The following is a 16,288-nucleotide window of genomic DNA, read 5'->3' on the forward strand; positions in this document are numbered from 1 at the left end:
AGTCGTCTACTGCGGGGAGGATGCGGCCAAGAAATTTGTGCAATGCGTAGAGGAAGAAGTGTGTGCCATCTCCAAATTATAAAAGGAGAATAAGCCCATGGAGATGACCGACGACGATAAGGCGCGCTTCCAAGCAAGCACGCGCTGCCACATCTGTGGCAATGCATTGAGAGGGGATAAGGTCCGGGATCACGACCATCTCACCGGGAAATATCGCGGTGCAGCACACAACCAGTGCAATCTAGATTTCCAGCTTCCGAAGCACGTCCCCATCTTTTTCCACAATTTGAGCGGATACGACGCCCATATCTTCGTGAAGGAGCTTGGCCACACCGAGGGTAAGATCAACTGCATCCCTAATACCGACGAGAAGTATATCAGCTTCTCCAAGCAGGTGGACGATCTGGAGATGAGATTCGTCGATTCGTGCAGGTTTATGCTCAACAGCCTGGATACCCTAGCTAAGAATCTCACCCCAACCAATTCGCGACCGTGAAGGCAAGATTCGGCAATCGCCACGAGCAAATGATTCGGAAGGGGGTATTTCCCTACGATTATATGGATGGACCGGCCAAGCTGGAAGAGACTCAGCTCCCAACCAAAGAAGCCTTCTTCAGTACGCTCTCCGGAGAGCATATCAGTGATGAGGATTACGCACACGCTCAGAGGGTCTGGGAGACCTTCGGGTGCAAGAACCTACGCAATTATCACGACCTCTATCTCGAGACTGACGTGCTGCTGCTGACCGACATCTTTGAGGATTTCAGGGATATCTGCTTGACCCACTACGGACTCGATCTCGCCCACTACTTCACATCCCCCGGGCTATCCTACGACGCCGCCCTCAAAACCACGGAGGTGAGATTGGAGCTGCTCTCCGATCCAGACATGTTGATGATGTTCGAGAGGGCAACCAGAGGGGGTGTCGCCATGATCACCCACCGCTACGGCAAGGCCAACAACCCCTACATGACCACGTACGACGCCTCCCAGCCCACCAAGTATCTGACCTACCTCGACGCCAACAATCTCTACGGGTTGGCGATGGTGCAGTCCCTTCCCACGGGAGACTTTGAGTGGATGGAGCCGGAGGAGATCGAGAAGATCCTAGGATATCCCGACGACCACGAGTACTGCGCCATGGTGGAATGCGATCTGGAATATCCTCAAGATCTTCACGACGCCCACAAAGACTACCCTCTCGCGCCCGAGAACGTGGAGATCGGCAAAGTGCACAAGCTCGTGCCTCACCTGGGCAAGCGTGAGAAATATACCCTTCACTATCGAAATCTCAAGATGTATCTGGAGAGGGGGATGAAGCTCACCAAAGTCCATCGCATCATCAGATTCAGCCAATCTCCATGGCTCAAGAAATACATCGATCTGAATACCACTCTTCGCGCCCGGGCCAAGACCGACTCCGAGAAGGACTTCTTCAAGCTCATGAATAAGGTCTCACTAACTACTTCTAACGTTTCCATTACTTTACATGTTAAAAAAGTAATTTTCAAAGTCTCACTGTGAATTCCCAGGACAAATGACATCTTAAAGCTGCATACCGTTGCGAAGCTTGGAAAATAAGGCTTCCAAAATCATTATGCTAATGGTACGATCATAGTAGAAATTCTTCACAAAATTTACTTGAATAAATAATACTGAAAATCCACATTTTTACCTGTTCTGCTAACTGACAGCATGGAGGCAAATTACTCACACATGTAAACAATATTCATACACTTTTGTAGTTAATTACATATATGATTTTAAAGTACACATTCTCAGCTTTATTTTGACTACTTTTAATCATAATACACACAAATAATGCACTTACAATGCATATGTCTAGGTTCAGTGTGTTTTTGGTACTACATAGGGGGGTGGCCATTTGACCCGGAAGTGGTTAGTGAGACCTAATTCGGTCTTTGGCAAGACCATGGAGAATATCCGGAAGCGCGTCGACGTCAGGCTGGTCACCACCGAGAAGCAGGCCCTGAAGCTAATGGCCAAGCCCAACTTCGATCGTCGCGTCGTCTTCACCGAAAATCTAGCAGCCGTTCATATGAAGAAGACCAAGCTGAAGTTCAATAAGCCCGTCTACCTGGGAGCGTGCATATTGGACATCTCGAAGCTCCTTATGTGAAGGAGATGTACGGTGATCGTGCCCGACTACTTTTCACCGACATCGATAGCTTGGCTTACGAGATCCAGACCGCCGACTTCTACAAGAATATCACACCGCACGTGCAGGAAAATTTGATACGTCCAACTACCCGGCCGAGGATCCCTCCGACATCCCCATCGGCGTGAATAAGAAGGTCATCGGGATGTTCAAGAACGAATGCGGCGGTAAGATCATGGCCGAATTCGTGGGGCTCCGGGCGAAGCTATACGCCTTCAAGATGGATGACGGTCAGACCACCAAGAAGGGAGTCACCAAGAGCGTCATCAAGCGTAGCATCGCCTTCGAGGATTACAAGCGATGCCTTGAGACTTAGCAGGAGATCCACCGACCGATGAGCATCCTTCGCAGCCATCTCCATCAGATCTACGCCGAGGAGATCAACAAGATCGCTCTCTCAGCCAAGGACGATAAGCGCCACATCCTTCCCGACGGTATCAGCACCCTCGCTCATGGTCACTACCGAATCTCCCGCGACTGAGGCGACCATCCCCAACCCATCCCCCTCCACTAAGAATTTCTCGAGGCCTATGAGCCTCGTGAAAAATCTGCACTTGTCAGGCTCTGACGGGTGCGGGACTTCGTCGGCTTCACCTGCCCATCCATAGATAAATGAGCAGCATACGAGTGCACGGTATCCTCCTCCCCCACAAGCCCCTCTCCAACGTAGAGCTGGAAGAAGCTGCCACGGCCCTAGGCATCCCTCGATTCAGAGGAATATTCATGCGCGATGCCCTACAACCCATCCCCCATCCTACCGAGTGCGGCATCCTGAATCACGACGATCGTCATGGTCAGGGCACGCACTGGACATGCTGGCATAAGCGCGGAGGATTCAAAGTCTACTTCGACCCTTACGGCCTGCCTCCACCCGACGAGATGGTCGACTATCTGCAGCCGGAAATTCGATATAATACCGATGAGCTCCAGCGGCGCGACGACGTGGTCTGCGGGCACTTTTGCCTGCACGTCCTGAAGCTCTTATCGGAAGGTCGGACGCTCGAGGTGATCTTCGGACCATAGATAAATGGATAAGTTTGGATCTCACTCGAGAAAGCGCATGCCCGTCTGGCGGATGCTTCAGGATCTCGATATGAAAGATCATCGGATCACCAGCCTCGGTTTGCCCCGAGACAGCTCGGACGCCGTGACGAAGCGATGGGTCAGCCAACAATTGAAAGACAGCATGAAAGGTAAGGTGAATTCGGATCTAGATATGCGAAAGTATCACCTGCTAAATCTCCCACTCCCCCGGAAGGATAACGAGTCCATCACAAAAGCACTTTACGACCGCTTGAAATAGGATCTAGACGCATTAAGGCTCTTCGTCGAACTGAAGCATGCGTAAATCAAGACTTTCTGGTCTCCTTTGATCGAGACCGGAAAGCCTGCTGGGGATCATTGCAAGTCGGACTCCTTGATCCAGGAATTGAATTCTTTGGGGTAGCCTCTCCACTTGACGTAGATTTCCTTCGTCCCTCCTCGGGTCCGCCGGCGCAAGACTTTCTCGATGCCATAGATATCCTGTTCGGTGTGCTGGAGCTCGGGCTCATAAAAGGATCCCTTGATTTCCTCACCCTCATAGTCTTTGAGACGATAGGTGGGCGGCTGCGTCGCTAGGGTCTGGGCGATGGTGAAGACTTCCTCCGTCCAGCGCGGAGTATATCCCTTCTCGAAGATGCCCTTCTTCTTGTTGATCCGGACCTTATCGCCGACGTTGAATCGTGAGGCTGCATGGGTGGGAGGTCTCCGTAGAGATTCCAGACCTTGGACTCGTGCTCTTTCTGGCTGGCGGCGGTAGGGGTCATCTTGATGGATCGATGCTTGGTGGTATTATACTGGCGGACGAGATCGTCCAGGACGGGAAGGTAGGCCCGCGTGGAATTGGCCGAGAAGTATTTGAACATCTTTTCCTTCATGGTACGATTCCAGCGCTCCACCACGCTTGATTTCTCCTCGTTCTCGGTGGAGTAGAGATCGACGTCGTGCTTCCGGAGCAGATCCTTCACCTCACGATTGTAAAATTCCGTGCCCTTATCGGTCCACAGCTTCTCGGGCGTGCGATCCTTGAAGACGGTCCGGAAGGCATCTCGTATCGTGGTGCCTTTCTTATCCTTGAGCGGTACCAACCAGCCGTACTTTGAAAAGACGTCGATTATGCTCAGGAGATACTTGAAGCCTCGGTTATCGCGGGAGAAGGCGCTCATATCCACGAGATCGGCAGCCCAGGTCTCATCCACCCCACCTACCACCACACGACGCTTCTGAAATTTGCGTCGGACTGGCTGATGCAGCTCTTCGGCTAGTTCGTCCGACCATCGTACTTTTTTTTCCGCACTCCCAGCACATATCGTGCTTTGGTGCCGATGATGGGCTTGACGATGCTGCGGTCCATGCGCTCCCGGACGGTTGGATTGGGAATGGCGTCCAGTGAGGCTAGCATGGCCTTATCGCAGATGGAATTGCGAGCGGCAGTATCCTTATGCTTGGCGTAGCAGAGATCGTGCCGATAGGCAGCCTGATCCACCCGATTAATGGGCTTCGACCAAACCTTGGGGTACCATCTGCATTTAGACGCTTATGGAGCTGAGTGCCCGGCCCTGTAAAATTATGCCCCGGCAGATGCATCTCCACGGGCAGATGGTTGATCATCTTTACGAGCCCCGAACCCTCGCTCCCTCGGAGGAACTGAGACTTCCTAGCCCCGCATACGGCGCATAGCCCACCCCTTCGCCGCCTCCCATTGCTGGTGGTGGTCTCATAGCGACTTTCTGTCTCGGTCGGCCGCTTGCAATACATTCCCATTTTATATAGATAAATGGACGTTGAAGACCTTACCTACGATGAGCCCACCGCGAGTCGTCGGCATAACCACTTTCTCCTCCCGCAGCGATCCATCCGAGGTCTGATCATCGGAAAGTCGGACTGCGGCAAGACGACGCTGCTGAATAATATCCTCCTGTGCGATGGATGGCTCGACTACGATCGCCTCTACGTCTACGGAAAATCGCTCCACCAGGCCATCTATCAGCTGCTGTGGCAGGCGCTGGGAAAGGGGTTTTCGAAAGACGATATCCGCGACCTTCTCTCCATCAAGGATCGCTGCCCCCACTCTTTGGTCGACTTGGTGCAGATGATGAAGCCGCCGACCAAGCCTAGCGGTATCGAACCTTTCTTCTTTGAGCAGGCGAGCGAAGTGCCGGATCGTCGAGAGCTCAATCCCACCCGCAAGAACCTCATGGTCTTCGACGACTTGATGTTGAGCAAGCAGAGCAAGTGCGAAGACTACTACATGCGCGGTCGCCATAATAATGTGGACTGCTTCTACCTCTGCCAAAATTACTTCAAGCTCCCGCGGCAATCGATCCGGAAGAATGCCAACTTCATCTGCCTCTTTGAGCAGGATGCTAAAAATCGCGATCATAACCGCCGGGACCATTGCGGCGATCTCACCCCGGCTCAATTCGATGCCCTATGCGGTCACTGCAAGGGCCAAGCCTCACGGGTTTATGACCATCGATCTCACAAGCCCCAAGACGGCTGGGAAATATCGATGCAATCTAGACGATTTCTATCGAGTCTAAGATAAAGAATGGATCACTTGCAGGATTTTTTCCTGGAGAATCAACGGGACTTGGATTGGGTGAATGCCCCCAAGCCCCCACGACCACCCCCTGAATGCAAGCACCGGTGGGAGCGCGTGCTTATTAATGGCGATACCCCGGGGTATTGCTGTAGTAGATGTGTAGCTGAAAGGTACGCTCGCCGCATCGATGATCAGGATTTCGAAGGAAGGACCTATAATTTCCAGCCCTCCCGCAAACCTAAGCAGCCGCCCGGACCCCCGTGCTGCATCAAGACCGTCCGCGGCCATCAGTGCACGTATCCCTCCATATCGGGTAGTGATAAGTGCAAGAGACATTTGAAGCTTTTCTCCGAGGTATGCTATCGGTGCGGCGCTAAGATTGCCCGCGGCAAGGTCTTGCACCGTATCCACGAGGGGACAATATACGTACCCAAATTTACCACCCTCTGGTCGGGCATAAAAGTGAGGATTTTGGGAGAGTACGATCTCCGCAAAGCCCAGAGGAGGATCGGCCACGAGCCTTTCTGCTCCTCCAAATGAATGGAAAGTGCGTAGGATCCGCCATCACTTCCGGAATCCACGGTTTTTGCATCCCGCTGAGGCAAGAGGCAAAAAGCATGAGAGAGTGATTGATCCAACGCTATGGGGCGTTCGGCTGAACGCTAAGGGGCGATGGGCTGAACGCTATGGGGTGATGGGAGGCGATGGGCTGAACGCTAAGGGGCGATGGGCTGAACGCTATGGGGCGATGGGAGGCGATGGGCCGAACGCTATGGGGCGATGGGACGATGGTGAAGCTATAAATAAATGACGTTTATCAAGATCACCGATCCCAAGCAGCGTGAGGCGCTTGCTAGGGACTTGCAGGAGACCAAGCGTAGCATCCAGGCTAGCGATATGCAGCGTCGCCTAGATAAGATCGTACTCAGCCGCGACCTCTCAAAGATATTCAAGCCCGTGGTCGAGACGCAAAAGGAGACTGCCTCCCAGATCACCAAAAAGATCGAAGATATCCCACTTGCTCTGCCCGTCCCGATGCCTGCCCTTCCCCCTCCTACCTCTACCGCTGAGGACGATGACGACCCACTGCCCATCGAGCAAGCATTGAGTACCAGCCTCAGTCCGCGAGCGACGCACTATCTTCAGCTCAGTACGACTCCACAGGCCGACCATATCTTTGGATTGCGAGTAGAAGACGGCTCCATCATGATCGGAAGTCTGCCCGTCACCTTCGACGGAGACGATATCTTCGTCGATGGCAAGCGCTATAAGGGTACCCCCGGCCTGTGGGAGCTTATGATCCTGAAGCATCCCAAAGATTTCGACGTGGAGGACTTACATACCTATGGTGATATCCTTCGAGCGTCGGATGCCATGTATCAAGGAAACTCCGTCCTATCGAGGACCCCAAAGGCCAACAGAAGCCGCAAATGGAAGGAGGTCGTATCCTACCTTTATAAGCAAGATAAGTATGGCAGCGGGGTGCCGACCGTCTTCCTCCCCAAATTCTTCAACCAGCTGCTAGATCGTCTCGATCTTTGCGCCGCCGCCTACCAGGCTGGAAATAATGGGGTGCGCAACGAAATCGTGGCCATCCTCGACGCCATGAGGAAGTCCGGTCATATCAGCAGGGATGAGTACAAGAAGCTGCATCGGGGGCTCCTCTAGATAAATTTACGATGCCTTTAGTAGTGAATCACGGTTATCACCGGAGATATGCCGTCGGCGGATGAGGCCTTTTCGATACCATCGCCAATCTTGCCGGACGGGTGCTTACCTCCTCCACCGCCAAGACGTTGGGTAGCAAGGCATTGAGTGCCGCTTCCAATGCAGCCCTGAAAGATGTGGAGAAAGGTGCGGTCAAGGCCGTTGACCACGTCGTCCATCGAGTGACTCGCAAGAAAAATGCTCCCCAAGCACCATCCTCCAAGGTCAAGAGGACCTCACAGCAGCAGGTCCGTCTCAATAATCTCATCTCGGGTGGGGGCATCGCCACCATCCATGACTTCGTCCAGCGCTATAGATAAATATATGATGGCCGATATGCTCACTATCACCGAAGCACTGACTTTCGATGAAAGTCTCCAGGAGTATCAGGTTCACGAATACGAACCTCAAGCCGGGGCGCAGCTGAATAATGCCGGTGCAGAGATACGCATCAATATCGAGACTCAAGATCTCTTCCTCCACCCCGCCGAAAGCTATCTCTTGATCGAAGGCCGACTTCAGAAGAACGATGGCACCGCGTATGCCGACGGTGATCTGGTATCGCTCGTCCATAACGCCGCCATGTATCTATTTCGTAGCATCAGCTACCGACTTTCCGGGCAGCAGATCGTGCACCTCAACGATCCCGGCGTTGCTACCACCATGCTGGGTATGCTGAAGTACCCCGGCGACTTCTCCAAATCCCAAGGCCTCAACCAGCTATGGTTCAAAGACTCCACGGCAAGCTAATAAGGGATCCTTCTCCTTCTCCATCCCGCTCAAGCACATCTTTGGCTTTGCCGAGGACTACGATAAGATCGTCTATGGATTCAAGCACGAACTCTCCCTGGTGCGCGATTCGGATGCAAATGCCATCCTCCGAGCTGCCGCCGTCAACGACGTGGCCAAGGTAATCCTGAGCAAGGTCTCCTGGTTCGTCCCCCACGTCATCCCCTCCGACGAAAAGAAGCTGCGGCTCTATAAGACCATCCAGAGCAAGACCAAGATCGATTGCGGATTTCGTATGAGGCAGTGCGACTCCATCACCGTGCCCCAAACCTCGCAATTCCACTGGGGTCTGGCCGCTAAAAGCGGACGTGAGAAACCGCGATGGATCATCGTCGCCTTCCAGACTGATAGGGGTAATAACCAGCTGAATAATGCCGCCGTCTTCGACCACTGTCGATTGCGAAATATCCACGCGACCCTCAATGCGGAGCGATATCCCGCCGTGGATTTCAATGCCGGCTTCACCCAGTGCAGGGTTGCCAGGGTCTATAAGGAGGCCGCCGAATTCCGCAGCATGGAAAGTCTGCTGAGCAATGGTGGTATCAATCCCTCCGACTTCATCGATCTCTATCCCCTATTCGTCATCGACGTGAGCCATCAGTCTGAGCGGCTGAAAGAGTCGACGGTGGATATCCAGATCCGAGCCGACTTCGAGCGCAACGTCCCTGCCAATACCCAAGCCTTCGCCCTGGTCATCTCCGATCGAATCCTCCAATTCGAATCCGACGGTCAGAAGATGAGCGTCGTCTTCTGAGGAGGGATAGATAAATGGACGCTTCACTTTTGCGAAAAATCGCCACCAATACCGAACCCAAGCATGGGTTCTCCTTCATCGTCTCTGGGAACGATAGCCAGATCTTGACCCGCTTCAATCCACCCCTCCAATTGCGTGAGGAGAAATCTTACGAGATGGCCCTAGTGAATCTGGAGACCTACTACTCCATCCCCAATATTCATGAAAATAAAATAATAATTCCTTCCGCTACTCTCCCGATGACGGGGCTAACTGGTTTTCCGTCGAGCTGAGCACCGGCTCTTACGGCATCGACGATATCAACGATGAGATCCAGAGGCAACTGCGGCTGCATAGGCATCAGGCTAAGGTCCTTCTCGATGCCAATCGTGCGACGCTGAGAGCAACCCTCACCCTCGCCAGAAATTATCGAGTGGATTTCGACGTGTCCAATAGCATCAGTACGGTGCTTGGATTTGAGCGCTGGACGTATACCTAGACCGAAGCACCAACGGCTACGCGGAGGGTGAGAATATCGTCAATATCATCAGCATCAATAGCATCCTGGTGAATAGCGATATCATCCACGGAAGCTACGTCAACGGCACGCAGCAGTCCACCATCTATAGCTTCTTTCCCGCTGTCGATCCGGATATGAAGATCATCCAGACCCCCAAGAATCTCGTCTACTTACCCGTGACCCTGAAGACCATTGACCGCATGCAGACGTATCTGACCGATCAAGACGGCCGCCCCATCGATCTGCGAGGAGAGAATCTCACCATCCGCTTCCATATGCGCGAGGTATAAATAAATGGATTATCAAGAGTACGGTCTCAACTTGACGAAAGGTCAGGGGAGAAGATCCAGCGTGCGGCGAAGAAGGGTTGCCCCGTGAGCGTCCGATTGCTGCATGCAAACCTATCCGGTGAGCATAAGATGCTCCTCACTCACCGCCAGATCCAGCGCATCACCAAGCTCTTGCAGAGTGGGAAGGGTGGTATGGTCTTGGAGATGAGTCCGAAGCAGGTGAGGTATAATATGCAGAAAGGTGGATTCCTCCCCATGCTAGCAGGTCTTGCCTCTGCTGCGCTACCCATGCTGGCCAAAACCGTGCTACATGCTTTGGGCGTGGGTATATTGAGCGGTTTGGGTAGTGCAGCCATCCAGAAGGCTGTGGGATCTGGATTATATCTCAAGAAGGGTGGGAAAGTATGCTGTGTGAAACCTCGTGGTCGTGGTCTGTATTTGAGTCCAGGCACAGTAATTTGGATTGGGAAATTTCGAACCCCTTACCCATAGCCCTCGATTATTTTTTTATTATTTCCTCACCAGATCATAGGAGAGATACTGCTGCTGAGATTTCTTGTTCACCTTGAATCCAGTGCTCCGAACGAAAGCTCCTTGCAAAGGACCCTTCTCTTTGTTGAGCGAGGGGCAGGCCCATATCCTGGTGGTCTCTCCGTCTCGATCCTTCAGGGTGAGGATTCTACTTTTGCCGAATTTTCCATCCACTTCTACCACCTCCAAGATCTTATAGATCACACCGGTGGGTAAGTCCTTCCATTTGAGTGCTTCCTGATTCTGATCCTGCAGCTTCTCCTGGAAGGCGTCTTCGCTGATGAAGTCATCCCCATCTGTGGGGATGTCAACGAATCCATTGTGTACGAAAGTCATAATTCTCGTATTTACCCTATGCTCAATAGGAATGCCGTCCGTTTGCATTTGGCCGTCGGGGTTAGGGTCCTATGCAGAATTTCTGAATGAAAATGGCAATTGTGGCAGAATCGGCCTTTTGAAACTACTATATTGACCGTCTATTTGTGTGTGTCTAGCATGGATCAAGATTCCGAGATTTTGACCGTCTATTTGTGTGTGTGGACCAAGATTCAGTGATATTGACCGTCTATTTGTGTGTGTGGACCAAGATTCAGTGATATTGACCCTTTATTTGTGTGTGTCTAGCATGGACCAAGATTCGGTGATATTGACCGTCTCCACGTTTACAGTTTATTTTGCAGATTTTTGAAGCATTGTTGTAAACTTTGTCATTGGAGACTTTTCCTTAATGATAAACAATATATGGCACAAGAAGAAAACAATTGAGATACAAAAGGGTGGTGGGGGCTCAATGTTGATCGTAGGTTTAAATTTTATTTTACCAACGATGATCGTAGATTTCATTGTGTCTGTTCTGTTAACTGATAAATACCTGTCTGGTATGCAAAACGGGAACGTAATCAGCTAATTGAGGGGCAATGCATACTTGGACGGTTACGCAATACAATGTATGATATTTCTCCATATCCTTTCATAATCTATGATATTTCTCATATCCGTTTATGAAATATATGTTGCATTTTCTCATATCCGAATACATTAATTCTGATGAGTTAATTTTTAAAAATTTTGTTGTTGTAAAGTTTGAATAAAACTGACAATAACATTTTTGTCAAGAATCTCCCATCACCATTTAAACGTATATAAAAAGCATGTACTTAATGCGAGCAAAGCTCGCTTAAAAGAACACCCGTTCCCCTCCACACAAATACTATGATCCATGAACGAATTTAGTCGTCACACAGGATACGCAGTTTAAGATTATGTGAAAATCTCACTTAATTTCATTCCGTCGTGTAGAAAGATTTGCGGATAGTAGATGGGTACCTTATGTTGAAGAAAGGCGAAGTCCATGTTTTGCTTTAGACCTCCCACCGAATAAAAAAAACATTCAGATCAAAATCTGAAATACGAGGTGCACATCTTTAATATTCAATTAAAATTTTGTTAAAATTTCATCAAATTCCATTCAGTGGTGTAGGAGGTGTTGTAAGCAGAGGTGTAATAAACGAATGTTTTAATTAAGTCTTTGGTTTGAGTTTTGTACAGTAAGGAAGAAGAAAAAAAGACACAAAAGAAGCTTGGAGAAATTTATCCAACTGTGCCAAAGTTGTTTAGTTTATTCGGATCAAAGGTACCAGTATTTGTCATCTTATTTGGATCGAAAGTACCACTACTAGATCCTGATACTGAAGCAAATCCACCTGTGCCTCCCATACTTGTACCAAAGCCGCTTCCGCTAAAACCACCTGTTCCAAAGTTATTGAGCTTGTTCGGATCGAATGTCTCTGTTGTTCCTTCTGGAGAAAATGTTGAAGCAGCGAAGGTAGTAAATGATTGTGTTTGTTGACCGAAACCGACTCCTCCAAATCCCTGATTAATCTTATTTGGGTCGAAGTCACCACTTCCCGAACCACTGCCAAATCCTGTGCCTGTTCCAAATCCAATGGATCCAAAATTTTGATTCAATGCATTTGGATCAAATGTGCCATCTAAAATGAGAAACTACTAGTATTAAGTAGTGTTTGTCATAAAACAATAACTATTCAGTACCATCACGTGGTTGCCATGTTGTTTGGTGAATAAATATTTGCTTCCGGACATGGCTATAGTTTTTTTTTCTCAATAAAATGGGTTGTTGTCAAGACTACAGTTAATAAACTTTTATTATAAACGTTATGTTATAATAAAGAAGACACGAAACTATTGTTTTTAACACTCGGAACTATTCGGTCATTTGGGTTGAGTTCCATAGGATATAACTTCATGTCAGACTGAAATCGGGCCCTGAGTGTTTCTAAGAATATATATTAAATGTAATGAGGACTTGTTCCTTTATAGAAATATTAATATCTTAAATAATAACATGTTGCAATGACAGAAATAAATTGAGCACGAAAAACACAGGCAATCACAAGAATGTTTTACTGTAACATTTGATAATTGTACATTAAGAACAATTACAACGCTATTTTACTTTTACAAGATTCGTATTCCTGAAAGTTTGTCAAAAAAATATAAAACCGAAATTGTAACATAGTCATCAAGGCAAAAAAAAAGACTTGCAATTGAAGCGTGCCCTTCTTTACAAAATTAGAACTTAAATCATATAATATATTTTTAAAATTGTTATAGATGAAATTAATATGAACTAGTTTCTAAACAAACATTTTTGTCTAAAGACACCTATTTCAGTTTTATATCTTTAGCCATACCTTCAAGTGGTGCAGAAAAACAGACTGAAAGAAGACAAACGAACAATACACACGCTCTCATTGTGGAAACCAAGAATTACCAGGATCACCGTGTCATAACTCTTTAACCCTGATAAGGCACAGAAATATTTTGTACAGTATGGAATAGTAACCACTAAAATGCGTGCGCATTGAAACAAACAATTGGATTCGGTCCAACTTATTTATGATGCATTATTTGTTGTAATTCTGAATTTCATTGGATACTGTCTTAAATTTTAGGATATCAATTTCACAATTGACCTCTTATTTTTTATACTAGTACAGATCATACTTTTTTTATGAATTGTAACGCAGTATTCAACAGTGATAACTGCTTTGAAGATTTGGCGTATTATATCATACTTGACGATCGCCAATAACTGTTTACTATCAACGTAGAAGCCAAAACTAAATTTGTGACCACCACACCCACGATTGGCGCCTCCAAATCTTCAAGTACTGAACAGTTGTCTCTTAAGTATTAAGAGACAACTGACTTAACTACCAATCCACATAAAATTCAGACACTGCTAATAGTACAGTGATTCATGGTGTAGAAAAAAAACATCGAACAAACAACACTTTTTCAATCTGCATATGGTATCTATTGACATGACGATGTTTATTTCTGTATTCAGATCTGCACTTTTGAGAAAAGCTTACATTTATCTTCCACTTAAATCAGCCAAATCAAACAAAACGCAAGAACGATAAGTCTTGCAAAGAGCCAATTTCATGTCCAATCTAGCTATTAATTTTTATCTCAAAAGCGCAACCTCCTAATGAAAAACTAAGACAGGTTATGTCATCAGTAACTGTTTCTGAACAAGGAACAAAACTGAATTCGGTGGGTTTTTTTTTACATGCATGAATTACTTCTGTCTGATTTTTATAAAGACTGGTACTTAAAATGTCTGTGGTGTATTATAGGTAAATGTCTTAACCAATATTGCGTGCTTTTTTCTGTTGCCTAAAGTTAAGGAATCGAAAACTCAGGGGTAAAACGGCAATGACAATAAGCCTTCTGTCACAAGAATAAACATTGGATCAAAACATTTTTAACAGCAAATAAAAAACAAAAAAAACAAGCCCCTCGGAAGTTAAATGGTGCGTCACTAACACGTGTAAGCAAAGTTTCATATCCTCATGCCAATGCACTTTCCTGGAAAAAATTGGTTAAATCTGGAACTAAGAAGCTGTTTTACTGTTCCAAGGTTTAATTTGACCCAAGGATATGAGAGGAGCTGATGTTTTACGACGGCGATGACGACACCGACAAACGCAAAGAGAAGACTTTGAAGGTTAATATGGCCCATGGAGGAAAAATAAACTCCATTAAAATACACATGCAATAAGCAGTCTGACTGCTCCAGACATGCGTTGCTCCATTGACGTATTTTTGCAGCGATCGATTAATTCAAGATTTGCAGTATCTACCTGTAACCCTGGTGCTATAAGCTGGTTATCTTGAGGCTTCACTCCATGGCCAGTTGGCAGCAAGAGAGTAACCTTGATTTTTATTTTATCAAGAATTCTGCTTCTGTGCACGTTATAGGGGGCCTTCTTGGTCTGGTTTGAGGGTGCTAACGGTTTTTTTTTAATTGTTGAAGACCCTCATACAACATCAAGAGGCATTAAAGCCCTGTTCCATGATATCGGTTATTTTCAATGTATCGTGAGAGTTTTTTTTCAGACGCACATTCACTCCGTAACCACCGTTTAATATGTATATACAAATATGCAATATACCCCCAAACTGGGACTTGTTCGCTCGTATGTTATTATGGTTGAATTGGCGAGAAAAGTCGAAAGGGGGCTTTATAGCATTTTGTCATATTATTCTGCGAAATTTCCTGTAAGTTATCAAAGAATTACGCTCAATAATGTTTCAAGTAGGTTATCAAAGCGGTCTCTTGCTAACTCGATTTTTTCATCTAGCTCAAAATCGAACTTGCATGCATTTTTGTGCTCAACAACTGTACAAAGTCTTGTTTATCAAATGGAACACGCCGGCAGACGAATAGACAAACAGACGGACACTAAACTGAATTTTTATACATAATAAAAAGTTAAGGCTTCATTCACACTTAATCTGAACTGTGCAGTTTGCTCGAACAGAACTTTATATCGTACAATGTAATAAAAGAAAGACAACTACATGTATACTATAAGCTTTTCAGGCTTGGTACTACATCTAAATGTGCCACGGTGAAAATGTCATTTCCTGTTGTTTGTGATTGATGATACTGACGTTTTTTTTTTGGATGGGGGTAGGGTACATGGGAGGGAAGGGGGGCCTGGGTTGAACACCCTTTAATTTTCTGAAAGTTCTGCTCCAACCAGTTAAAAGGTGCATACTAAATTCTTAAATTTTATATAATTCTACATTTTACTCAAAACAAAGGGTTTACCAGTCATGAAAGTGTACACATAGAAAGGGGGAGAAGTCCGGACTTAGGGTGCAGATGTTTCCACATAGAAGGGTGGAGGTGTATTTCTACTTATTCTACGCCTTTCCATGTCTGGACAGTTTTGCACCTCAGAATAATGGTGGATGTCGTTTTGTTAAGCAAATAATGAACGTACAATCCTGGCAGTACGACGATTAAGCATGCGCAAAAGGACCAATGACGGTCTCCGAATTGGGATATTTTCCAAAAAATCGCGTTTTCCGTGGTAAAAAGATTGTTTCAAAGACAAGTTTAGGAAGAACACAACACTACATATAACTCATATCACAAATATATTCGACATTGTATGGGTTTCAGAGGAGTTGCAGTTCAAAGAAATTGGTCTGTTCCTTAAGTAATATTGATTTGGTAGAAGAACGGTTTTTGTGAGGAATGCCTTTAGAAAAACCGAAATGAGAGTTGGTATTGGTGTTCTAGCTCGGGTTTTAACATAATTTTTTTTCTTGTGATGTTTAGTAGTGACGCTGAAAACATGGGATAGGCATGTAGTTAGATATCACGTTATCCACGAACAGGTGAAAAATAGTCCCATATTGGTTATAGACGCCAATGTTAACAAAGACAATGTTTTTCCTTGTTATTTGGGGATTATTCTATTCGGGTATGTTTTTTTTTATCAATAATACACTCTTAAAATTCATATGTTCAGACTAATTTCAGTATTTTTAACCACGTAAGTTCTATAATAATGTATTTAGTATTTGTACAAATTTAAAAATCTTCAGTGATTTCAGAATGTCATCCCCA

General features: G+C 46.8%; 2 protein-coding genes across 2 annotated transcripts; one reads left to right on the forward strand and one right to left on the reverse strand.

The window, feature by feature from the left end:
• The first annotated feature begins 6,572 nt into the window (after positions 1 to 6,572).
• On the forward strand, positions 6,573 to 7,433 carry LOC148623547 (uncharacterized). The gene has a single exon (XM_088564862.1). It carries the CDS (start codon positions 6,573 to 6,575, stop codon positions 7,431 to 7,433), a length of 861 nt encoding a protein of 286 aa, XP_088420988.1.
• Positions 7,434 to 11,901: 4,468 nt separating this feature from the next.
• LOC148623548 (uncharacterized) lies at positions 11,902 to 13,110 on the reverse strand. Its single transcript, XM_088571141.1, has 2 exons — positions 13,050 to 13,110; positions 11,902 to 12,326 (listed from the first exon to the last, which is right to left on the reverse strand). The coding sequence occupies exons 1-2, from the start codon at positions 13,108 to 13,110 to the stop codon at positions 11,926 to 11,928; spliced, it is 462 nt and encodes a 153-aa protein (XP_088427267.1). The 3' UTR covers positions 11,902 to 11,925.
• Between the last annotated feature and the right edge of the window lie 3,178 nt (positions 13,111 to 16,288).

This window comes from Perna viridis, chromosome 2 (assembly GCF_037379345.1).
Source record: "Perna viridis isolate PV_CMFRI_1.1 ecotype Kerala chromosome 2, ASM3737934v1, whole genome shotgun sequence".
NCBI classification, from domain to species: domain Eukaryota; kingdom Metazoa; phylum Mollusca; class Bivalvia; order Mytilida; family Mytilidae; genus Perna; species Perna viridis.

Coding starts and splice junctions, on each gene's coding strand:
- LOC148623547 (XM_088564862.1), top strand. CDS start 6,573: ATGACGTTTATCAAGATCACCGATCCCAAGCAGCGTGAGGCGCTTGCT.
- LOC148623548 (XM_088571141.1), bottom strand. CDS start 13,110: ATGAGAGCGTGTGTATTGTTCGTTTGTCTTCTTTCAGTCTGTTTTTCT. Junction 12,327..13,049: donor TTTTTCTGCACCACTTGAAG/GTATGGCTAAAG, acceptor TTCTCATTTTAG/ATGGCACATTTGATCCAAAT.